General features: G+C 38.2%; 1 protein-coding gene across 2 annotated transcripts in view; it reads right to left on the bottom strand.

The window, feature by feature from the left end:
- Positions 1 to 27,469, bottom strand: part of GluRIB (Glutamate receptor IB) — a 321,268-nt gene that overhangs the window by 91,267 nt on the left and 202,532 nt on the right. For both annotated transcript variants that reach the window (XM_033484183.2, XM_033484182.2), the window contains exons 3-4: positions 11,824 to 11,951; positions 7,823 to 7,952 (exon numbers count right to left, since the gene is read on the bottom strand). In XM_033484183.2, the coding sequence (XP_033340074.1) occupies positions 7,823 to 7,952; positions 11,824 to 11,951 (258 nt within the window). The remainder of the gene's footprint in view (positions 1 to 7,822; positions 7,953 to 11,823; positions 11,952 to 27,469) is intronic.

Genomic DNA, 27,469 nt, shown 5'->3' with positions numbered 1-27,469 from the left:
TATAACTAAACATTATATTTATGTGTCCCAGGTAATTTATTTACATATTCGAATATATTTTGAAAGCATAAATATGCGAAGTCTACTAACGATAACGGGATAAATTCGTAATATCGAAAATTTCAAGAAAAAAGAAACTATCTTCCATTTGTTCATAAGCATTTATTACTTTCTCTCCGCATCGCGTGCATTACGACATATATAGTCACGTGTTCGAACTATTGCCTTCGACAATTATGATGCACGCGGAAGTGTGCAATAACAATTCAGCGTTCCGCTCTGATTACGAAATTGTTTCACTAATACTCTTAATAGCAAGAATATTTTATTGAATGCCGTGTACTCCATGCAATGCCATTAGCGACGTATAATGAAAATTTATGAGTTGGAAGAATTCGAGAATTTAAAAATACTGCTGCACTATTTTCAACTCTTTAAAATTTTATTCAGAGACGTTATAAATATCTACGCAACTGCTTTGTAATGTAATTAAAGCAGACAATCTTTATTTTGCAAAAAAATTCGCAGCGTAGTTGTGACTCTAAATAACAATTAAATAATTTACATTTAAAAAGAGTACGACTGAAAATTCAATCATGATTTCTGTCTAATTATCGAACATTTTGATATTCAACGATCAAATACCAAGCACAGTTCCAATATGAGGGGAATTTAATTTTTGCAATATCGATTGTTATTTAATTTAGTAGTACTTCCTCCGTGATTGTTTTATTTAATTGAAAATCGAGCAAAATTGGTTTCTCGTCGTACTGCAAACTTCGATTTTTACGTTTCCAATATGGCTGAATATTTAATGTCATCTGCATGCAATAAACAAATCTTGATCGTCGAATTTTAAACATTGCACTGTTATACAATCGAATTTTTCGTATTAAGCTAATTTCAATTTCGAACGGTGCACGAGCTGTTTACACGTGATTACAAAAAAGTGATATTGAAATAGTTTATACATACAGTAATTTTTTCATATTCTTAGGTTTTGCAGATCCCAATCAAATTAGGGAGATACAATAGAGATTAGCGTATCAATTAATTTTCAAATCTTATCAAATACGTCCAAGTAGCAGCCACAGTGCTGAAGTAAAATAATATTCATCAACATTTATAAACCTATTTGTAAACATTCTATCCTGCACATGCTTGTGAAATTATAGCAAATAATGGAATTACGTTATTCCCGTGTACTTTTATTCTCACGAACAAATGAAACAAATTTGGCCAGAATATTTCAGGTCAAATAATTATAATTTTAACAACCGAAAAACATTTTTTCTCTCTTTTTATACAATTTATACACTATACATACCCAATTCACGGTAACAAAAAGGGTCGACGATTGAACCGTGCTGCATAATTCCTCGTGAAACTAGAATTTTGTCTAAAATCTCGATCAGAGACGCGATTCGTTGAGGACGCAAAGGTCAATAACTGTACGGCCTTGAACAATCAACCTCAGCCGATGCGAATGCCGCGAATACACGTTTCGTAACTCGCACCATTACCGTCTCGTCGTCTCTACCAGATCTGGCAGAGCCACACACGTGGGAATGATACCGAACAAGTTCGAATTCACGAACAGAATCTCGCTTTCTACCAGCAGCTGTGGTGGACCTTCGGAGGTAACCTTAACCTTGAGAACGTAGCAGGCAATACTGACTTTTCAGTCTCAGACGGGGAAGTACCAGCGGATCACCTGCGTCTCACAAATAAGAAAAATCGTATTTAGGACTGGCTGCAAAACAAACCGGTTTGGAATGCAGTTCAACAGGCACGTGCGACCGAACTGAAATGCTGTCATCTATTACCAATTCATCGAGCGGCAGCGGATGTTCACGCATTTATCGACAATGAAAAATCGGTAACACGCGTTAATTGAGCCGTTTATTTTGAAAGTGGCATAAGTTACTTTGTTTTTAAGTCGATATATTTAAGGGTTTGCGTTTTAACACGTTTCAAAATATGGATGCTAACTTTCGAGAAGATTTACTTGTATTTGTTATCTCAGGATACTGATATTTTTCTCGGTACAAATAATTTCGTATAAACATTAAAAAATCACCACTTTTCACATTACGGTAAAGTGACTTATGCCACTTCCAAAATAAACGGCTCAATTGTCGAAAATCAAGCCGAAAGATCGTCACAAAATCAGAGTAATTTGGTTCAATGAAATTGAAATAAGGAGAGTTAATCATTTATCATAACGGATGAACTATTTTGCATCCTAAACGTTCTAGTAAAATTCAGTCGGTTCGTATAAATTGACTAAATAAAAATAAAGATAAATACTGACATGTTCTATACGGTTTTAATTGTAATTTATAAAATAACTTATAAACATTGTAAAGATAAATGTTCGGATAAGGAAGTCTTTATTATATTACACAAATTAGAATCAGTTAATTGCAGATATCAAAATGTCTCTACTATATATAAATCATATAACCTAGAGAACTGCACTTTGATGCTTCTAAGTCTCGTATGATCTATAATACAAACATGACCGTAATTACAAAGTAAACTAATCGGTTGTATTATACTCCTACAGTGTACGAATTCGATTGAAGGAAATAGAAAAATGTAATTGTAACGACAATAATTAGAAACAATCGAGAAAGCAAAGGCTATTGTTGATGAAGATTGCGGTAGGTGAAACGAAAAATATAACCTTAAAACCGCATAGAACATGTCAGTAACCGCGCGCAAAGTGTATACATCGACTTCATTAAAATTCTACCACACAGTTTTGCTGGATGAAACAAACTCGATGAAAATACTGCAAAAAAACCAGCACTCAAACCAGAGCACACATATTCCGCTACGATTTTGTGTGGACACAATAAATGGAATTGCTTCATATTCTGAAATGGAAAATTAATTTGGATGGTCTGGGTGGTTACAAAATTCACAATGACCATACTTCAATCAAAAAGTAACGTAGAAATTTATCGGGACATCGTAGGAATGTTACGCACGGTTTTGAGTACATACGCTTTTGTTACATTTCTGGTAAAAATAGGCTGGGAAGATTACACAGAATTATTGGCATGAATTGTTGTTCCATTTTTAGAACGTATCGAACATGGTAAATTGTCAAAAATACAAGCAGAAATCCCACAGAAAAAAAATTATTAGAGTTTTCAATTCTTCCAATACAAACTCGATTCAAAATCTTTGAGCAAGCCCGGAGAAGATGGTTTATTGTTATCAGTGAACTGTGAATCTTACAAAATACGGTAGAGAACAAACAGGAGGCAAATAGAAATTTCTTTTATAATTTTAATGAATTGAAAATAATATAGTACACATATTTCTAAACTTTTTAAATCTTTCTGTTGCTTTCGATTTTAATTATTCATTTTTATCATGAGTGCACATTCGAAATTTACAGTCAATACTTTTCTAAATTATTTAAAAACCATAGATAATTATGGTAAACTTATAATCATGCAATATTGCTGCGCAATAGATTTTTATAAATATGTTTGCGATGTAGGAAGATTTATTACATAAAGAATAGTTACAAAAGTACGAATACAATTAGATATGCTTCATTTTCTTGTCATTCTGCATAGAAAAAGTTAATAGTAAGTTATTGCAAGAACTCAGACTGTCACGATTGATCTAAATTCTTAATAATAATGAAAAATACTTATGAACACATTTAGCATTACTGAGACGAGATTCGAGATATTTACAACATTTTGAGAGATCGTTACATTTTTTTTTACATAGCTAATGATGCAAGCATTAGGTGATTTATGAATGGGAGAGGTCAGCATTGATTAATCGTAACATTGGCACGATTTCTATGAAATATACGCTCATTTTCACCTTCGATTGTGGGTAATGATTCAATATTCAGTGAAATGGAAATAGATCAACGGAAAGATACATACTATATCCCATTTATAATATATACAGCATAAGCGTAAGAAGGATACTAATTTGCATGTTTATGAAGGTTGTCGGGTTATTTTTAATTTTATTCCGACACGGTCTATTAGTCCATAAAAATCGGATTTTTCAGGCTTATTCAAATTCAACAAATAAAAATGCGGATGACATTGAATCTCGGTACATAGACACGACACATATCGTTGTAACATAATACTTTCACATAAAGTTTACACGTCGACAAGAGTCTATGGATCACAGAGAATATTACTGGTTTCCATAGACAAAGAAAAAATGTTGGGGGAAAGTGATTGCTGTTCTCGTTGATCAAGGAAATCAAGTGTCCTTGATACCTGTGGCCTTATAGTCAAATGATAATGATCAAGAATCTTTAATTGTTAATCGTATACTCGCAACCATAATCGTTTGGTAAAGGACTAATTTAGGACAGAGTGTTAAGCAGTTATTAATTATTAATATCGTTCGGATCTATAAATTATCCTATCGTCTTTTCTGTACGTGGAAAACAAATATCCAAATGTAACGTTTGAATTTAATATAATTTTTCATAATTTTATCAATGAAATAATAATTAAATAGATAATTTATATTCTTGTATTAACATTTTTTTCAATTAATTTATTTTATTGGTGCGATATCTAAATTTAATGAACATTAAAAATTGTTATCAACGATGATTGTAGTAAAACAGATATATTTTTTTGAATTACTAGGATAATTTACCTTGGTCATACCAACCGCAATTTTCCTGGAATAGCTTGGTCTCGCATAAAATTGAATCTTACGCTAACTAAACAGGTAACATTCGGAGAAATAATTTGGTGACGGAGGTCGAACTAGTCGCCTTCATTCAAGGCAAAGTTTTTCCTTTTACTTTCGCCATTTGCGTAATCCATTATTTGAGACTCGCATACCACTGGCTTTCCCAAACTACGACTGCATTTTTTTCAACGATTGCTGCATCTGACAGCTTTATTTTATTTATTATTTTATTTTATATCCGATGGAAGCTACGTGGATTCGAGAAATTTTTCAAGCTTGTGTCAGGGAATGAAATGACCTCGTGATTGATTCTTCCATATTTTATTGCGTTTTCTTCGAAGTAATTTAGAAGAAGATGCTGTACCCTGAATTAATCAACTTGTTTAATAGACTTTCATCAATTAAATGTATTTTGCGTATAATATTTTTGTAAAAATGTTCTCGTTGAATTGGAAACTGAATGCTTTGTTCCGAAGAAAATATGGAAATGAATTATGACGCTGTTTGCCAGCTGTTTGGATTTTTAATTATAACAAAAGCTGTTGAAATATAGAATCTGGTAAGCGGAGTACGATAGTTTTCGAAGAAGCCGTCTCTGGAAATAAAAACGCATTTATATAAAAAATATATAGCAAAAACTGCAGAACCTTGAAGACACTAGAAAAATTTAAGAAGACTCTGTGAGACTATTTTCTGACTTTCTGATCTCAGTATTTGAGGTTTAATTTATCGAGACGATTTCTCGAATATCAGTGTTCGACGTTATTATAGTTAATTCTTCGTAAAGCGTCTGTTTCAGTTTCGCTGAAAGGATCAGCGTGCATCATCTAATGAAACGGACCAATCGAAACATTAGCCCCACAAGGGGCGGCGAGAATTTAATTACTTAATGAAGCTCGCGGGACGATTAATCACCGGATGCCATGCAGCCACCTCGGTGCTTTGCCGGTTTTCCTTTCGCTATAACTCGGTCACGCGTTCGCAATACAACCATGCTATTTAGGATTCAGAACAATTGCTGCTGGTCGTCGACGAACAAACTCCTATAAGAACGGTCGTCCGGCGAATGGACAGAGTTTAATTACTGAATGCAAATGCAAATATACTTTAGGGACCTGCGTGGCCCGCGTCTTCGAACTGCAGACGCAATCTCGTACCTTCAGCTACCCTTGCGACTCGATCTTCGCTCTCGATCCCTATCCTGTGCATCGTGCCACGATACGGTCTGCCTCTATTAGCGGCGAAACAACAGAAGCACCGGTTTGGAATAAAAGACTTAACCCTCTGCGTTCCCTATGTCGTTTGCGATTCGACGTTACGTTTCGTTTTCAGATTCCAAACACATTTTGAAAATCATATTAACCATTTGACTCTGAGGCACCGCCAATATTTGTTATACCACCTTTTAGGATAATTTTGATATTAACAAAATTTACTTTTGAACAATTGTTAAGAGTGTAACTGTTACGCGAGCCCCAATAGTCAATTTTCATATATGCATAAAATGCATTTTCTCATATAAAATAGAAATACTGTAAGTTAGAAAAATTATTTTATATTTTCGGTTGAAATAGCTTCGAGTGCAAAGGGTTAACCCTTATAGTATTTTATTATTTTATTATTTATTTATTTCTTTATCTTCAGCGTACCAAATGTCTTTTTAAATTTTCTACAAAAATTCAGCATAATAACGATAATAGTAGTAACGATAATAAAATAACAATAAAAATGTATGACAATGAGAATGAAAACAATACGATTACAATATACAAAACAAACCTAGAACATCCTAGTTTCTGATAATATTATAAAGTTGATATTTAAATCGATTAAAATCATAACTGCCTAACGTGAAACATGAACGACCGCTAATGGAAACGCATTATGTAAGCGCATTCGAAGTTTAATTGGTTTCTAAAAACACGAAAAGATTCGTAGGCGAGTTGGTTAAAATTTCATTTGCCAATGATAAATAAATTGCCTGGTTTGTCAGCAGTTTCCCGAAACAAGTTTGGAATTTCCGATGCACAACTGTAACGGAACCTGTTTCACTTAATTGGAGATCACAAAACTCCTTCGCCACGGCGACAATTATGCTTCATTGGTCACGCGACGCAGCAACGGCAACGAAACTTCGATAATACTCTCACGAACCAGATCGAGTTTCGCGTCTGTCTGACTTCTTTTCAAGATTCATTTTTACTGTCAAGGTTATGTCGATTCGTACAAATTAATTCTACTAAGATGTTTTAATTGTACGAACGTAAAATGAATCTTGAAAAGAAGTCAAAAATCAGTGTCACCCATATGTGACCGACTCGTCGTATTAATAACATAGACAGCGAATTTCTCTATAAAATTAAAATATCCTGAAGTAATTTCGCGAAATATTATAGGTAGAATTTTCACAGCCATTTTCATACGTTTCATTTATTTTTCATTATATTGTTTCTGTCACTGCTTCAGGAAGGGGTCTCAATCGAGACGCGTCACGCTCCATAATAGATATGCGCTCAAACTTCCTTATCTATATCCCCACATTTTACTCGTGTTACTTTTGATTTGCGTTAAATAAATATTTCAAAGTTCATTACGTTATCCAGAAATATCGTTCTATCGAACAGTAATATAAATATTCAACGAGAACGCTTCGTCAGTTTCTTCTTTATTCCGCCTGGAAACCGTTCCAAAATAGGTACTTTAACCGTGCCAGAATATTCTCATAGAGTTCTACTCTCGATTCGCGCAGAGAACCCGGTATTTATTTTATTCGGCAGATGGTCCACTTAAAAAAAAAATCCCCGAAACAACGTCAGCCACGTATACAACGATCGTCCCTATCTGGAGCTTACCGCGGCCATTCCGCGATTACAGTTTCAGCGGATACGGGCTTCCCGTATATATACAGGGTCTACCGATTTTTCTCGGTGCCGGACGAAAGAGTTAGTCACCGGGGACCAACAGACCAGATCCTTAGCAGAGGTAATAAAAATAGAAGTATCGCTTCCACCGGTGACTGCGGAGAGAAAGAAGGGCAAAAGCCAAGGCCGGAGGGCCAGAGCCGCGGCCTACCAGATTACGCTGTAAAATGAGAAATGCATGAGGAAGGTTGGGGACTTACCGTCGTGGGAGTCGTAGAGGTAGATGATTTTCTTCCAGCCATAGTATCGCACCGTGTCGATGATGGCGCGATGATAATCCGGGCGCATGCTTATGGCGAAATCCAGGAGACCGGAGGACGGCGTCAGAACCTGGACATAACAGGACCGCTATGAGTGCACACATGCGCCTGCTTGCCCTCCCGTGCATGCACATGCGCGTACAACACACGTGTGCAGTGATCCGCAGAAATGCACACGTGCAACGGCCGTTCGAGTTTTAGATTTTATTCGGCCGCGCCGGCAATCCTCTGGCCCGAAATCTGGCGAAGGAAACGTTAAGCCGCGTCGTTCTCTTTCCCGGCGGAATCCGCGGTAGCGTTACCGTGGAAATGTAATCGTAAATATTTATGACAGCGGCGCGAATGACAGAACCATTCGAAAGCTTCCCGTGATACGCGCGATATCGAGCCGTTCTGTAAAGTTTTTCTCCCATCCGCGGCCCGCCTACCTTTATCGTTTCGGTCGCCGGCGCGAAATAGCGTCGCGATTTTAAGCGAATTACCGTTCCGTTCGCGGATCTATTCGGTGCGAGAAAAGTGTAGCCGTCGTTATTTCGAGGAAGCGCCGTGACGCGACCAATCGATCAGCCCATTCGATGCGGGCGACGGGAATTTTTAGCGAAATAGATTGTGACGGCAGCGAGCGCGGAATTAGGGGCGGAGTTGACGTCGTAGACTGCGGATTTTGACCCGAGCACGATTTTCGCTCGTTTAAGGAAACTTTTTCCTGGTTTCACGACGGTGGTTTTATTTCACTGTTTATTTAACCGACTATTGCGTGAATTTGTACGATAAGTTGAAAGAAATATATTCGGGCTGTTATCGCACTTAACACTAGATTGCCCAAGTAAGTCATTTTTTTTACTGCTTTTTAATTTCAATTAGAACAAAAATTATGTATATAATGATACAATTTCTTAGAATTTTGTGACTTTTTGTACAACATATAAATGCGTTTATTAATCATTGTAGTTAACTTCCTCTCTCCTTCATTTCCGGTATATATAAGTATTATACCTATATCGCCCAAAAGCAGTCGTTTTGACTGCTTGGGAAATTTAAAATAATCAAATGACTCTTATTATTTGAATTGTGTAAATGTCTTATACGACCAGTTCGGTCATGAGAACCGAACATGATAATAATATTTCGTTACCGATACTTGATGCAATATATACTTTAAGGACTCGTAAAATAATATAATTTTGCAAAAAATACAGTTTATTTTCTGTACCATTTATAATCACACAACCGAGGACAGCCTTGTTCGCTTACTTGAGTTTGTATATTCTGTACAGTTCCATTTGGAACACGTTGAAGACTAAACTCGATGTTAATTAAAATTGCAAACCGTATCTTCACCTTTGTCTTCATTTCCAGCAATCTCTATTTTGAAATTTAAACATATTCGAAATATAATTAAATTAATACAGCTTCAATCATAATGCATGTCACGAATGCACTTTCATTTCCTTAATATGTAATTTCGTAATGAACGTTAATTTAAATAAGTATTCTCGTTAATGTAAATGAAATTTGCGCTTCTCTCAATTAAGTAAAATGACGTTATAATGTAACAACATAAGTACAATTTCATTGTCCTAATTAAACTTCTACATTATTTCGAATTGTAGAAAGATGCTTTGGATAAACATTTTCAATCGATTAAAATCTAATATTTATTTCAAAATATGACATAAGTAATGCATTAAAGATTTTAGTATGTAATGATATTTATTTGCGTAATCAATTTGGAAAGTAGATTTCTATATCATCGAACTAATCTTTTATTTCAATTAATAATTATTATTCCAATTAATCTAATAATATCTTGAAATTATTTAACCCTCTCGAACGGCCGACCATTTTGCAGAGATACGAAAGGCGAGTACCGGGTCATATGTGATCCTCACTATATTTTCTTAAGTAAGTTATCTTTTCCTATTTCTTGTAACGATTCAAGAAAGATCTTTTATTATAATACTTTTGTACCGTACAAATACTCCACCGTCGAATAAAAATAACAGAAGAAACTTGTTTCGATCTCCAAATTATAGTACGTGCGTTCAAAATATACTTTGAATAGAATTCATGTAATACGGGTCAATAAACATTCTACAGGTACAGCGAAAACTTTTTGCCAACTATAGTGGGCGCTCGTATACACAGATCGTCGCGTGGATGCCAATTATAGTCAGCGCTCATAACGAAAGGGTTAATATAAACTTCTAGTAAATAAAGTATTATCTAAGGGAGATATTACAGAATAAATCATCGTTTAATTCGAAAATTCATAAGCAATTCGGGAGCTGAAACAGAAAGTCAATCGCCTTAAACATGAAATCACCTTCTTCGAAACTAACAATTCCTTGGAACTTTGCAGAACCTTTGAAGAACCAAATGTCTTCTTAAAACTGATGAGAACGAAGATTGCCGAGAATACAAATTAATGGTAGGAAGCGTGTCCGGGACTTTAGCGTCTTATACAAGTGGCATTCCGCGGAAGAAAAACAGCGTCTCCCTCGACTGAGAGAAGATAGCATTGAGGTTTCACGGAAATTGTAGAAGATTTCTCGTTTGCAAAAGGCTATAGTTGACTGTCGGACGAGAAAAAAAAGAAAGAAGAATAAAAAATGGATAGGGAAACTTCGAATCAGCATTGCCGCGAAGATTAGCATTTGAACGACGCGGATGCTAGTTAAACGTTCGTCGTGTACCGGCGCGTACAGTACTTACGAGCTAGTACCGACATTGAAACAGAACACGCAGAAAAACGCGGGCTTACATCGCTCGAAATGTTGTACCACTACCTGGCCGGCATTCATCCGAAATGGACGTACGGTATCAGTTTCGCGAGCGGCACCCGCCGCGGCCCGATAAATGCGCGGCAACCGTTGCGATCCGACGCGACGAATAAATTTTCGACCGGTCGGATTCATTGCGAAATTCAAATTGTAATATGTTTGTACACACCCTATACATATTTATGTATTTATGGGATATCTGGGACGCGCCGGGGCGGCGATTCGGTTACTGCGAGAGGACGCGCGGCTACCGTCCGCGCTAATTATCAACACGGCCTCCGCGACGCTATCGATTTTGTTCGGATTTCACTGTGCACACGCTCCCGCCTGTGCGGAGATAACGAGGAAAATAAAAATGAAAGTAAAACTGGTTGGACCGGCGGGTTCTCGCGCGTCACGAGGATAAATTTTCAGGAATAAGCAGTTTTCCGGGATACGCGTACAGTCGGAAAGGTTACCGTTGCGCTACGATTTCTTCGGATTACGGGAATAGTGTATGAATATGCATGCCCAATTTGCTTTGAACTTGCCCGTATTCAGGGAATTTCCATTGCTATTTTATCTGCACATTGCCTGCATAATGTTAAATTATTGCTTCGCTCGCGGTCCGGGCGACCGAATAGGGTTTGGAAAGAATTTCCAGTCGGAGTTCACAAGTTTGTGAACACAGTGATTCGGCGTATCGACGGTAAAAATGATCGTTATAATTGATCTTATATTTTCGGATTAAACCTAAAACGACACCCTTCTGTTTTTTTTTGGATTAGTAACATCGTGGAGTAGCGGACAACCTAAAATAAAGTCTCAATAATTAAAATATTAATTATCATCCTTTTTAATTACCATCCAATCATTTTTTACAGCAACTAGAAATTCTTATGATGAGCGTTAAATCGTAACACAATTAATTTCTGTTCATGTCGACATTTAATTGCATTTTAAAACCTTGCATATACCACAAATGCATAAAAATGCAGAGTCTTCTTATTATCGCCTTGGTGGCACGTGCACGGTCATTAAGAGAACGGTAAAAATAATAATCAAAGGACGACGAGTGAAAAACGGAACGTGTGGGGATCGGATTATAAATAAATTATGTTGTCCCTTTAACGGCATTACATGTTTTTATTTAGCTACGCGGGAAAGCGTCATATTTACCTTCTCGGGAAACCAGGGCGTCACGAAAGGCATCTGAAACGTGTTGCTGTACGAATGGAGGGTGTCGAACGAATCCGGACTCACAGCGCCCAGCATGGAGAACACCCCTCTACTGAATTGACTGCAGACTGTAACAGAAATATGGTAATGCAAAGCTTAAATACTGACCTTGGACACGATTGACCGTTTTTGGATAGGATATCCCCTATGACTAGGCTGAGAAGCTTTATGCAAATTCTCATTTCCATACGTCATTTTACTAACACTCGAATTAACGATAAGTTTTTACTTTAAAAAACTTGACATATAATACCTAACCTAACAGAATGAAATTGTTCCACATATGGACACGAATTTCGATGTTACAAGAAATGTACAGTAGACAATTTATGAACTTATAATTTGTCGAATATTAATTGCTTCAAGAGATCTTCTTTTTTACTTTAACAAATGAAATATTTTGCACACGTCTCAAAATGTGCGAACGCGAGTAATTCCCATTTGAATTCAGAACTGTATACCTTTATTTATCAATGTTTGAAGAGCATGCAAGAACTATTCATAGTTAGAGAATTTCTGGCAATGCGCCCCAAAAAAATTTGCCCGCATTGCGACCATAAAATCAGCGGTTGCAGTTCCTCGAAACTAGGGAGAGTAAAAAGTTTATTTATCCGCATTAGTGTGAATTCTGACCGGACTCGAATAAATATAAAACACGAAGGAATGAAGAACTGACTGAAATAAAATTGATGTCGCCGTCAGCTTCTAAATATGTGTCAGAATAACCGTCTTGAAGTATGAAACCATTCAAGACGTGTAAGTAAAAATAATGATACGAGAACCTTATTAATCCGACGTTATATTCCAATAGTTGAATTTTCTGCAAAACAATATTCCAATTGTTCTGTTTAGTAGTTCCTATTAATTACCGCGGAATAATGATGCTTTGAATATTGGAGAGACGAATAAATAATAAGAATTTCAGAAAAATCATAAACAAAGCGTAGCTGGTCACGATGGTATTTTGCAGGTAATTTCATTCATTACCGTGGCACTAGCATGGCTCCTCATAACCGTGTAATATCCATTCAAAGGTGTCAAAGCATAGCCAGAAGTCCAATAACTCTGTTTTCCATTATGGTGTAACAGACAAAGAGACGGGAATTTCGTCAGGTGCGGCGTTATCAATACATTTCCACGAGGACACCGAACTCCTCATCCGTTATTAAGAACGGAAAATCGGCTTTATAACGCGCACAAAAGGTGAACCGTCATTTTGTCAGGATAATTTATTCGGTTTATTATGTTTAAATGCACCCCTTGCAATTTCGGGGCGATAACAAATGAAAAAGAACGGCTCGAGTTCATTGGACAATGTGTGTGCAGTCGAATTTTATGGTTGAAATGTTAGTAAAGAATTTAGTTGGCTGGTTAGTAATGTTGGAACGACAAGTTTTTATGAGTTTTCCAATTTGCAAGAGAAAAGCTCTATTTTCAGGCAAACAGACATTTCTTTCTATCGAAGTTTGTGTTTCTGCGCTTAGAGATTAGTCGTAAAATATATTTACATTTTTTTTAGAAAATGTTTGAATTTATTATAATCACTGTGGAAATTATAATTACTTTGTAATTATAATTTCTTTCGGCAATTTCTGAAGTAATTCATACCTAAAACATCTGACTACGAAATGAGAACGTAAATGTGTCTTTTGCAAATCTATGCAACCAAATTCTTGAGATACGCAACAATTTGGTTAGCCGGTACACTCGTAGTCCCCTGAGAAAATAAGCTTAACCCCTTGACTTACTATTTCCTTCGCAGGGGAAAAGAAATTAATGCTTATATTGTGTGCCTACATTTATTTGAGTGCTTAAATATCGACGACAACATTGTCTTATGAACTGAACGCCATTTTACGATGTAATCCTTACAGAGAATGATGACCAGGAGTTATATGATTCTAATAAATCTATAGCAATTCTGTAACGCTTATATGCAATATAATAATTAACCGAACGAACCAAATTAAGTTCCATTTATTCTTGTACACGTTAAATAAGATTTATAAAAAAAAAACGACTCAAAATATTCTAGGACTCTTATTCCGACACATTCATCAGATAGTGCCATTTTTGCGAAAAGTTGAGGTCTTCAGAGTTATTTAACAAAATATGTAGCCACAACCGGTCAACAGCTTTGTACGCGGACATTCACTTATAGAAACATAAGACTTGATTATGCAATAAAGAATACACAAGTATCTTCTTTATGAAATCATATAATTTTTTTTATATAGATCGATGCATCTTTGTATTTTCTTCGACGAATTATTAAGTCATTTTTGTTGAAAATCGACTAGCCTAGATTTTTATTTAATTAGATTTTATTTATTTGTAGCTTGGATTAGCACCGTGCGGCGCGTCTACGCAGAATTAAACGTTCCATTCGACAGAGCGCACGTACCCTTTAAGCAAGCCGCACGTGGCAACTATGAAGAACAAGATGAAACCATCCAGAAGCGAAAACACCGGGCAAATTTGAGCCGTGAACCGGGGTTAAGTACAGCTCCTAAACGTTCCGATAATTCGGAACACTTGGCTGGCTCGGGCTGGCGCGTGATGTCGCCTAACGCGAGATCGATACACCTGCGCCAAATGGCCGATACCCCGGCTCGCGATAAAACCGATAGGAAAGTTTCGAGCGCGGAAACGCGAAAAGGAGAAGGCGCGGGCGGCGGCGGTGATATGATGTCGGCAGGGCGGCGATGGGTGTGCCGGTGAAGGCGGCGAGTGTGGCCGGCGATTCAAACGTTTGGAGCCGAGCCAACGCGTGTACGCGGACACCGTACGAAAAAGGGAAGGTCGAAGAAACTTATACAGCGAATTGATCGTGAAAGGGGGAGATGGATAATCGATTCGATCTTGTTAAAAAGTTTATTACGGCACGGCCGTGGGAGAATGTTCCGTCGAAACAAATTACAGGACGTGTCACGTGTGCTTAACTCGCGTTCGCCAGGTGTCGGGTCCATTCGGACCCGGAGTGTTTCGACGATGTAATATGAAAACTGCGGGTCATCCTAGTCTCCGTGCCAGCCATATATACTATGATCTCGTGGGAGCTTATCTAGGCGACCCTGCTGCTGGCGACTGTGTTAATCGAATAATTTAATTGAATTAAATCGTTCGCGATCCTAACGAAACAAATTCAAGGATTCCTTTACGCGTCCAGGAAAACTTTTCACGGAATTCCAAAGTACGTCCGAATCTGTTCTCGAACGCGGAGGAACAGGAATTTTATGAAATCCATTATCATCGTTAAGTCGCCACGGTCCGAGGAAATTAATATTCAATATGCGAACTTTTAAAACCGTAGCTATATTGTATTAAAATTATACTCGCATTTTTGCAGCATTCATTATATATGAAACAGGATCAATTCATCGAAATTAATGGCGTTTTGCTGTACAAGTTAATTAATGAGTTATAATGAACTTATAATGAAGCTTATTTCATCGCGAGCACAGCTTCTTTTAAAATTCATCGAGATTTACGGTCATTTTATGAACAATTTGATTCGATATAGCTTATCTTTCATCTACTGTAGCTATTAAACACATGAAAGTAAAATGCTAGCCTAAATTAGTTATGCCACCATAATGGATAGATCAACGACGGTTTAATGCTTAATACAAATCGATAGTTTAATTATTATCTTAAATTACCGCAGTTATGGAGACTAGCTTGTATCTTCACGATGTGAATAATCGCAAATTGAAAAATTAGTGACCCGTCATTTCGACGGGTTCCGTAAATCTAGTGTTAATAAATTGTTGCTGTTATTGTTATTGTTATTAAGGTTGCGTGTATCGTTTCATTTTACCACGGAGCCCGGTAGGATTTCCTAAAATAGTCCATGCAATGGTAAACGAAGAAACAGGACATCGGGAGCCACCTTTTCTGTATTTCTGCATTCAAGGATTTCGAAGTTGTCCGTGGCGGAATCGACTCGAACAGAAAACACATTTGTCTTCGGAACTTCAGCGTAGCAGAAAACTATGGGGGCAACAAAGAAAAGTAAACAGGAAAGTTCATTGACCACACTTTCCCAAGACGAAAATCCCCATTCGGCTCTCATTACCGCGTTCGAGAACTCGTTCCCGCGTCTGCATAATTCATGAGTCTGGAAGTGGGCCATCGTAGAAATCCCAAACATTCCAATAGCTCGTTCCCGCGATGTTAAACGAATTCCACGGGAGAACATGGACCGGAAAGACCGCGTCCCGCGGGAAGAAAGACGAGACCGAACGAAACAGAAATCAAACCGCAGCGCGGGACCGATTCGTAAGAATTCCGCGATACTCGTTCGCGAGCTGTAGATTTCTGTGTGTTCTTGTGAAATGTGTCGAAACTTGCGACGATTGGATTCGATCGACGGTTTGTATCGGTCGACGGTATTGATGATTAGTATTAATTTTAATCGACGGACAAAATGATGCATCTGAGACAATGCACCTGGAAAAACCGATTGTTATCGATGGTAGAAAACTATCAGTCAGACAAGGATTCGAGGTTTTCACATCACGGTATCGTACAGCTATTATTGCCGAGGCTTTCGGGTGTAACCCGTGTTCTGGTTGAATTATTTCTGCAATGTTCCGCAAGCATTGCAGTCAGCTTCAATAGGGGTCTAACCGAAAGTTACCCAGCATCTCGCTATCGGCACATTTACCCCGACTGCTATAAATAATGAATCAGCATATTCGTCGAAATGAATTTTTTAATAAAAGGTCAAAAATTATAAAGACATTGTTTAATTAGATTTGTATTATAATGATTTATATTATAATATACAGGGTGTCCCAGAAATGTCTCGCAATTCGGAAATGGCGGGTTCCTCGGATCATTTGAAGCAACTTCTTGCTGTACAAACATTTTCTCCGAGGCACCGTTAACGAGTTATTAACGAAAAACAGTGTCTAACAGCTAGTTCTATATGTAACGACAATTTTTATTTACTTTACTAATTATTGAAAGATTTTTGTTCTACTATTGTTATACAATATTAAATAAAGAAGTATCGAACTACATGTCTATATATGCATTTTAGTCATTTCCTGCAATTGTCGCGTTTTATAAGTGAAAATCCGAATTCCTAGGTGTACGGTTATTAAGTGACAGTCACTGTAAACCAGTTTTCGCAGCAACGTGAAAAAGGTTGTTAGAACAGCCGGCGAGTAGAGTCCAAACAAAACTGCTTAGCGTCTACGAATTCCGTGATGAGCCATTGCCGGTCCTCTAAATATTTTATGAAAGTGCAATTAGTCGTAGGCGAGGGGTGGCGGACTCGCGTCGGGCCACGGCCCCTTATTAACCATTTCGTTGTTACCGTTATTGTAGCCGCGTATAATTTCGGCAGAATTACACGGAGCTTACTTTATTTTAATTATTCTTTTATGCCTGCTGCCGCGCGCTGCGCCGCACGCTACCATTCGCGGCCGCAGCGAGAGAAAATGCAGAGGGACAGAAGGACGAGGAATAGACAGGGGATGGGCGGTGGTCGGTGGCGAAGGGAGCAGAGGAGGGCGAAAGGAAGAAAAACTGGCCGGCGGCGCAACGATGCCTTTTATTTTCGTTGTTCCGCGGGCACCGCGTGTACGCGCGACCGCTCTTCCAGCAGAATTCAGAGATCCGCCACCGGTGTGGCCGGCATTTATTGCGGCCACCCCCAAGGGTGCATTTATATTCATAAGCATAATGGGGCATCGTGACGTATACGGTCGTGGCATGCTCGACTCTGTCCCTTCGCTCTTTCATCATTATTAATTCCACGGGGCCCCGTAGCTTCCCTCAAATTCGCCGCGTTTATCCTCTTTCCGCCACCACCGAGACGTCACGAGCAGCACGAAGACTCCTGCGCAGGCGGATCCGCGTTTTTACACCTGTTTATTTGCAACTTTCCAAAGCACCCCGTCATCTGGCTCCGCGGCTTTGACCGAGCTCTTGATTAGAGGCCACGAAAGACACGTGGGTGCGGCGGAACTGAACGATACTTCATTATAGCACGTGGAAGTGAAGATGTTGCCGATCAAGTTGCTCTCGTAGAGTACTGCTATGACGTAGTTCTTTCCGAGATTGGTTCGTATGCTGGGTAATTTTGACGCATTCGATGATACGGGGGATCTACAGTGCCTCTTATTAATATTTGGACACCTTTCAAAACGAAGTAATTGTCTTAAAACGGGATGACGATAGAAGGACTAGTCTAGCAGACAATGACTAAAATACTTTCTTTCAATTCTGCCATTACTTGGAATGACAAGAGAACAACGATGTTTGATTATTACAGATATTTATATAAGTATAGTTGCATCCCTATTTCGCAGGCATGTTCGAGGTCGTCGCAAACGCCGGGTCCTTCGCGTTCGTCGCGGAAACTTCTAATCGATATGCGATTCCGCGTGTTCCATAGAGTGCGGACGGGCTGCGTGAAATACGCGAGAGAGATGCACGATCGAGCCGGTGGCAAATGGCCGTCCCATTATCGGGTTTACATATGTACCCTTTCTGAAAAACATGAGCCGCATGAAAGGGAGTCCCGGCCACGCCACTCGATTCCACGCACGTCCTCAATTCATCGCCGAGGAACAAGCCTCGACCAAGTTTCTTGTAAGTCGTTACCGATCACCTGGCCGATTTAAATTTCTACTCATCCCGCGGAAACTTTTCACCATGTTGCTAAAGTTTACTTGCGAATAAGGAAATTCGAAATACAGATACGAAAAACTTCATTTCATCATAGGATAAGGTAAACCTTGTCCCTCGAAACTTTCCTTCACACATTCATTCAAGATTAAATCAATCTTCCTATCTGGAAAAAGATAATGTAATTATCTTGGAGGTTTAGTAGTAAATATCTTCAATTAAGATTTTGGAAAGGTTAATTTAATATACATTATTACATATCCAAAAATGTCTCGCAATCCGAAAGTGGCGGGTTCTTCGGGTCATTCGAAGCAACTTTTTCCTTTACAAAAATGTTCTCCGAGGCACCGTTAACGAGTTATTAACGAAAAACAGTGACCAATGAGAGGCGAGCTCGGTCCGCGCGATGCGACCGAGCCAATGAGCGAAACTGGGCCTCGCGCGCTGGTTAGCTGGGCCGCCTCGCGTCAGCCGTACTCGACTCTCATTGGTCACTGTTTTTCGTTAATAACTCGTTAACGGTGCCTCGGAGAACATTTTTGTAAAGGAAGAAGTTGCTTCAAATGATCCGAGGAACCCGCCATTTCCGAATTGCGAAACATTTATGGGACACTCTGTATATTTGAAAAGTATTCTTAGCCGAAGGTTCCTCTCCTTCTGGCACGATTTCCTTTGATATTTAACCGACATCGAATGCAAAACGAATCAGCACAGTGTTTGGCTTCTCAAGTGGAACTGCACCCTCCTCGAATGATATCGAAGAGATACTGGACACTTCAAACTTGTTCGTCTTTGCTTGTTCCCTTTCCCGATCGGTTCAGTCGGTCGGCGAAGCAGCACGGCAGGGCCAATCGGCGAACGCGAACGCAATGGAAATAAGCCTTGAGACATCGTAATCGATAAATTAGCGTTTCTGTGCCTAACGGCAAGTTCGTGCATCGAAGTTGCGTAAAGTATGCAGGGAGGATGTGCGATAAGGTAGGAGGCAGATGGCCACGATATTATCGACTCCACGTATTGGTCCGCAGCCGAACAAGTTAACGTCTATTATTATAGAGGATATACTTACTTGCTGGCCTTGGACAGACTAACGATGCCGGCGAAGTTTCTATCGTATACACACAGCCGCTGCATCTATGCAGATGACACCTATATCATTGGCTAACCACACGATGCCAAAGCTTTTGCGCAAACGTACGACACGCGCTCCGGCTATGCGAGAACGATGAATGCGAACGAATTATGTCGACATCTTGCAAGGGAATCGGTCATCAGCAATATCTGCGTAATTTTCAAGGACTTGGAATTTGGAACTTTGAAATGCAACCTTTTGTTACTATATTTACTTGCGACAGAAAATACTTGACGTTTCTCGCTGATTTTTAAATTGTCAACCCAGCTTTAAACAAAATGATAATAATAGTGATAAAAACACCCTATACAACGCGTGACTAAATGAAATTAAAATCATATATATATATATACAAGCATGAATATCGTTCCTAATGAATTAAATCAATAACAAAATTCAAGAGATTAATATCTTTTGGATGAAATCATGCAAAATGATATTCCTCGCAGTATAATAAATAAATCGGTGAAAAACGAATGTTGAAAATAAATTTCGAATAGTATACTATATGCACATGCTAAGAAAATGTCATATTTTTCGTTCCGTTGATCTAAAATGTGAGCTTCGTACGAAAACGTAATATCGACCGTTCGAGAGTTCCTCTTCAGAAGCAAGCTGAACTTGTTCAACGAATGTTTCGTATGTAATTAAGCTTATTAACATCGTTTGTGGAATGGAAATCGGTTTTTTTTCCGTTGTCGAGTGGTATCGAGTGACTCGTCGGGCTTCCTTCGGTATCCATAGTTCCGAGCCACTCGAAGAGTTGCGTGGAGTTTGGTTACATTATGGCAGCCACTCGAAACTTCCCTGGTAAAAAATAATTCCGCCTGCAATATTCGAGTTTCCCCAAAGAATTTTCTCTTCCAGGAGCAGTAGAGTATCCTTGTTGATGGCATCCGTGAGTTACGCTCAGACTTTCGGAACTCTTCAAGCAAGAAGATCATGTCGATGGAAAAAGAAAACTATGGGGAACGTTGTAGGAAAGTCGACGAAAACCAGGAGTCGTTCACGCAACAATATAAACGCCAATGTTTTTGTTGCTGGCGTATGAATTATCATTTTTATCGTAGGAAATTTTGCGACTTCTGAATTGTTCTTCGATGCAAATTTCTATAGCAATAGTATAGTTTTACTCGAATATGCAAGGTTATATATATATATGTGTGTGTGTGTGTGTGTAGAAGTAAAATTATTGTCATTTCATATTCGAATATGAAATATAAATATATATATATATATGAAATATGGAAATGAATGAACTTTTTTATTACAAGTTCTGAAAACAAGTCCATTCATTTCTATATTTTTGTACGATTGTTCTTATTTAAGTTGTTTACTGCATTCCACAGCTCAAAAAAATATTGTATAAATATACGAAGGAGTAAACAGATATTCTGCGTATAGATTTTTTTGATATGTCAATTATTTAAATTTTTATAAGCATTTAAAGTTGATTTTTTGGGATAAAAACAACTATTTTTAATTATTAAAATTTTTGAAAACCCGTAGGCTTATATAATAAAATTCTAGTTTCTGAATAAACCAAATTTGTTAAACTCAGACGTCCTAATGACTTTCCAAGTGTGACGGCCAGCAAAGTATGTTCAACGAGAAGGGGATTCGGAAACAACGAATAAGGCCACCATTTTGTACGATTTTTGCTTTGTATGTCTATATTCTCCTTGAAAAACTATATTCTTTATTCAGTAATTACATGTAAAAAAGAATTTCCAAACTTCACCTATTTCTTATCATCCCTTTAAAGTCATTGTACTTTTGTATAATTTGTCGAATAATTGGTTCCGGTGATTTTTGATTTTCTACAGTTATCAGCCTAGATTGCTCTACACACGGTTCGGGGGTTCGGGCGTGTGCCTTTTCACGTTTCGTCTAGCCGCGGATGACGGTGAAAACTGTAATTTACCGTCGAACGTGGTCGCGTATTCCGAAATGTCGCTCGTATTATATTTAGCAACTAGACAACAAGTAATCCCAACTACAGTTCACGGGCCATTTAAGTTGCTAACTCATCCTATCACGCATGTTCCAACTTGTCCTTTAGCAGTCGTCCCCCGTTCCGTGTGTTGGTACGTGTGCCGCGAGTGCGCGACACCCCCGCCTGTGCACGGAGCTACACGCTGCCCTTATCAGAATTATCAGGCTGCTGTTTCGTGGCCTCTACCCCACTACCCGTATTCGACCGTATCCTGCGAACTTGCCGCGCACAATAGAGAAAGTTTCGCCGATTTACCGATTATCTCGAGCCCGGCCAAGTTACTGCGCGGCCCGGTCGCGATTTCTAGAATTCGCCAATGAACGGGAATATACGCGTCCCAAAGTGAATATCATCTTACTGTAACTGCGTTACGTTCGAGGACTGCTGAGCATGCAGCGGAAAGCTACTCCGATGGTCTCGGGAAATCAACGGAAACTTTTTACATCATACGAACAACCGTAATATTTAACACTAAACCTGCCGCGGTCAAAGTGACCGCTTTCTTATTTTGCAATTCTGCAAAGTTCCGAGACTCTTTCGTGGAAAACGCTTGAACAAGTTATATTATATTGGAGCAAGTCTTATAATAAAAACTGTACAAATTCCAAATAAATTCGGTCTTCTCACTTTTGTGAAGCAGTACATGCCAGTTAGTATTACTGCTTGGTAGGTTTAGTGTTAACACTGGAACTAGAAGACTAGTTGAAACGACTGGTTCCCGATTCTTTCTTCTACTGAAATTGTAAAAACGTTTCCATGAGAAATATTACAACGAACTTCTGCGAACTTCTTATTATGAATGTGTGCACATCAGCGATTACTGATTATTATAAAGGACGTCCCATTTAAATTGACACTGTTAAAAATCTCGTAGACGCGTGATTCAAAAAACAAACAAACTGACATACGTGCTTTAGTAATTCGAGTAGGGAGTCAAATGGCACTACTACTTTTTTAATGCGAAGCGTTTTCAAGGTTATTTCAAGGCTTGTTTTTTTCTTTTTTAATCATAAATCTATATTTTTTATTTCGGTATCACATTCTACATCAAAAAAATTTAATTATATAATTATTTATCTATTTTCTATTATATTTATTATCCTATGCACTGGTCGTGCATAGAAAAATAAACGAACAGTGGTCAATCGTCCGTCAATGTTCGCAACATCATCGAAGCCTGCATCACAAGATGCAAACAAACAAAACAATGTTAATCATCAGATATTACGATTGATCATACATTCGTCGAGGAATCCGGCACATTGCATAGATGAATATTCCTTTCAATTTCCCCGTAAAGTAATCCTTAACAGGCCAAGCCCTGGAAAGAAGTTTCATTTTTCGCCGGCAAAGTATTTCTTTCCATTACAGAAATTAGATCAGTTATACATTTCTCCGATCTCCGTGTAAGAGAACTTTCAATACAAATATTCCGGAGCTAATTGAAACTTCTTAAGAGACGCAGTTGACGATACCACGGTGAATTCCTTTACGGATCCTACGGCGAACTTTATTCCGCGCTTTTCGTCTCTGTTCGAACTTCGTCGATTTCAAAGGGCGAAACTATCGGCAGAACTCGAGCACGAGGTCAGAGGGTAGAAAGCTGACCAACTTCTTTGCTAAACACAGAGTGAAGCCTCGCGTTGTCTCGCGGTACATATATTGTATATACATCCATGTATACATATATACATATATATATATATATATATATATATTTACGTCTCTGGGGGAGGATATTGTTGGGAAAAAAATCAAGTCCAACTACGGCTTCATTTCCTGCTGGTAACGTCCGCGTGTCCTCCGACTTTTCATTTCGACGGGGCCAGAAGTCGGCACAGGAAACGGCCATTATTCTTTGCCTGCGATATGTGGGGCGAGAGACGTATAATAACGTCGCGGAATTTTCCAAGGTCCGTCCGGTTCTCCTGGCGGACCCTGCGGTCTCTTCCTGCCTCCTGGCCGGTTTCCCTCCTGAGATTTCAGCAAGGTGAAACGCTCTTTCTTTCTCTTTCATCTTCGTAACTCTTGCGGACGTCTAGCTAAACGTGATGGAACGCGTACAATATCGTACCGCGTTTGGAACTCGAAGAAATTCACCTTACGAAACTGTCGCCGTTTTGTTTTCTCGCGTCGATTCAGCGAGAAGAGACCCACGCGTTTTCTAATTGCTCGCTGGATTGTCGAGGATTCAGCGAGAAACGTTTTTTCTGCGGTAAGACAGCCAAAACGTGGAGTTCCATTTTGTTCTTCGATTGCTCGATTCTTACGGAATCTGTTGTAACGAATGAACATTTTTATCGGCTTTAATTCGTGGACACATGTATGCCAAATTTAAGAATAGTGCACTTGTTTTTTAACTTTCCTATCTGAACCTGGAACGACAATTTAAAAAATGTGTTTTTGTACATCTCGGTAACTTGTGTGCAAACGGAAAATGGCTGTAGTCAAGCTACAGCCATTAAAAGATAGAAAAATTACCTGTTTTTGGTTTCAATGCATAAAAATTTTATGTATTTTTCATAAATATAGGTTGACAAGATTTGGTTGGATACAGAAATGAAGACAATTTAGGAATATCTATATCTTTTTAATAAGTCAATAAAAATATTACGAAATTTCTATTTTCTTCCTGTTCGTTATAATTTCAGAAAAAAGTTTTTATTTCGCACAATAGATTCGCAGTCTGCTCATTACGAAAGCGTTGTTTTTAGTTGGCGAATCATCAATGGGTTATCTCGAATAATATAAACCTGTCATCGAAAAGTTATTAATTAAGCCCGGAAAATTTGTATCGTATTTATCGAAGACCAAGAAATTCGAGCAGGAATATCTTCTACACGGGAGAATCTTAAGATCTAAGGATCCAAACACGAGAACTACTAGATCCAGGAACCCAAGAGACTTACTTCGGACATAGACTCTCGAGTCTATGTGCTAAGATTAGGTTTTCAGGCTTGGGTTCTCGAATCGAGGAAGGAAGAGTCTTTCAGTCCTAAATCCTTAGATCCATCGTTGATCTTTAGATGCAGGGATCTACTGATTTAGATCTCCGACTGCTGTGACGTTCGCCTTTATATCGTGCGACACACCCGGTAAGTACTTGTACAATTAAATATATATCCACTATATTAACTATAATAGTAAATTATTCGTTAATTCTGAGCCTTTTTTACTCTGACCCTTTAAATATAAAATAATTTTTCTAACTTATAGTATTTCTATTTTATACGATAAAATGCATTTTATGCATATGAAATTCACTCTGAGTCACCACTCGAGTGCAAAGGGTTAAGTCTGTAATGAAACGCGTTCAAGTTACGGTAGAGGAGATCTAGAAGATTTTTTGAAGAATTTTGCCGAATACCATGGACGGGCGAAAAATTCCCCGGTCCAGATCGAGGTAACCCGTTTAAAAACACATTCCTCCGCGGACCAGGTGCTCTACATCTCCGTTTCGTCCTTTTGCCATCGGAAAGCTGTCAGGCACAGCCACTTTCTTATCGCACCGCTGATCTTCCATAAAACAAGTCGGGAAAGGGGATGTCCATCGACTTTTCCTCCCCCTATTGCTATGAGTTGCCAGCTTCCCCGCGGTATCCGATAGTTTTTTCCTGCTGTTTTCGTGTTTGTTAAAAATGATCGCGATACTACGGCGGCGAAACTTCCCGTGTCATCCACGGTCCGACTCCCCGTTTTTCGTCGACTTAACTTTTCCGATCAAAATACAGATAGAGCGCCGAGAACGAAGGAAACCTCGCGGGGAAACAAGCTGGATATCAAACAGCGAAGACGTTAAGGCAAGCAATCTTCCCTCCTGTTTTCTATCTGAATCGTTCCGGGTCGTAGCCGTGATACTGTTTCGATTGAATCTTCGAATGCTACTCGCTGCTTACGTTCGGGAGATAATCACAATTCGAACGTGCGAGACAAACGCTGACAAAACGTTTTAATCGCAAGAAAGACAATTTGTTGCTGAAACATACAGTCTGGTGTGCGATTATTTTAGCGGTATTCGAATTTCCAAATGTTTTAGGCTTCTTTGGTGAATGTAGGGCACGTTAGAATGATTCATATTAAATTAAAAAGTGTAGCAAACAATGAAGATTGGCATTTCGTTGAAGTTGCTACTATTTTTTATTCTTCCAAATTCACAGTTTCAAGAAAAGAGATGGAAATAATAAAAGCAAGCGTGTAATGCAATATTCCTTGTAGAATTCTGAATTTATTCATAAAAACTGTTTATTGATGTAAATTCCATTATATAATACCTTTTTACATCTCTTCCAAAGAAGGATTTAATGGGAGAACAAGTTTCAAGAAGTGAATGAATCAAGTGTCTTGCAATGTTAAAGAATGTCAGACAGTATTTTTCCGCAAGATATAATGCAATAAGGAAAATTGTATCCATTTTTAATAGAACTTCGTATTATTACTTAATAAAATCTTATATCCCAGAAAATATTATTATCTTTATGTTAACTTGTGCGTTTTATTTATTTTTAACTCATCCACATAAGTTACTTAAGTTCGTTATTAGCAAACAATGCAACAGACATTTTTATGCAAATATTAATATTTCACAAATAATTTGACGAAAATCACAATGGGTATCGTATTTAATTTATCGTCTACAAAATTTCGTTCCATAAATTATTTCACATAAATCAAAATGACAGGCAAATTCATTATATATCATCTAGAAAATTTCATTACATACGTTACTTTACGGAAATCAAAATGAGAAACAAATTTAAATTACCATCTACACAATTTCTTACCCTGAAACCAAACCTACTAATGTCATTAATATTTGTTAATATATATATATAGGTTTGCTTTTATTTTAAAAATATATAAATGTTGTAAACGCAGAAAAATTTGCCGTCTTCTTATTAGTATATATATATATATATATATATATATATATATTGCTATTATTTAATTATTCATTGAGAGAGATATTATTGTAAGAAGTTTATATTACTTTTAAATTTCGTCACACGCTTTTCACAAGTACGTATATTGGTAGAAATTTCTGCAACCGAGCTGAATGCATAAGAGTTTGAATTTTGTTGTTGCATCTCCCCTAGTCGGATTAACTTAACTTCAGGGGAAACCGTAGCTCCAGTATGAAGTGGAAAAACTTTTGTTGCGTTATCACGAAATTGAAATGATTGCGGCGCTATTAACAGGTAGCGAGTATCGCTGCGTCTGGGAACATAATTTCTACGATTATTCCATACGCTACGCTGCGTCCAGTCATTTTACTGACTGTACACCGCTACCACGCAAATTCATTCCGCTATCAATTGTACGTTGTATTATCATTCGCTATTATATTCTGTTTCCTTGTAACATCGTTGTCCGTTCGCGTTCAAATTCAGCCGCGATTCGAGCACTTACCTGCTATATTGTTACTGCAGCGGAAACAGATTTTGGATTTCAGCCGCTGACCGTCTGTGACTAAATCGAATTTCCAGTGGAACTGCGGCATTTTTACTGCGCTCACTTTTATCGCGTAATTTTATCGTAAGGGAGCAGCTTGCAAGATCCCCGGAAAATAATTCACCGTAACCCCGAGATTCCACGAAATACAGTTTAAAAGTCCAGCGAGATAGGAACCGGAAGTTTGCATGGAGATACTTTTCTTGTCGCATTTAGTGGTAACATCCGAAAGCATTAAGCTCCTAAGTCGAAGTCGTTAAATAAAATGTATTCAAATGGAGCGGAAGCGTGTGGTTTGTAATTATAGTTCTGCGTTTCATTAGGATAAAGTACTCCTCTGCCTTTGTATAAAATACCACGGACAACTT

This window comes from Megalopta genalis, chromosome 13 (genome assembly GCF_051020955.1).
Source record: "Megalopta genalis isolate 19385.01 chromosome 13, iyMegGena1_principal, whole genome shotgun sequence".
NCBI classification, from domain to species: domain Eukaryota; kingdom Metazoa; phylum Arthropoda; class Insecta; order Hymenoptera; family Halictidae; genus Megalopta; species Megalopta genalis.
This window is presented reverse-complemented; position numbering and strand designations above follow the sequence as displayed.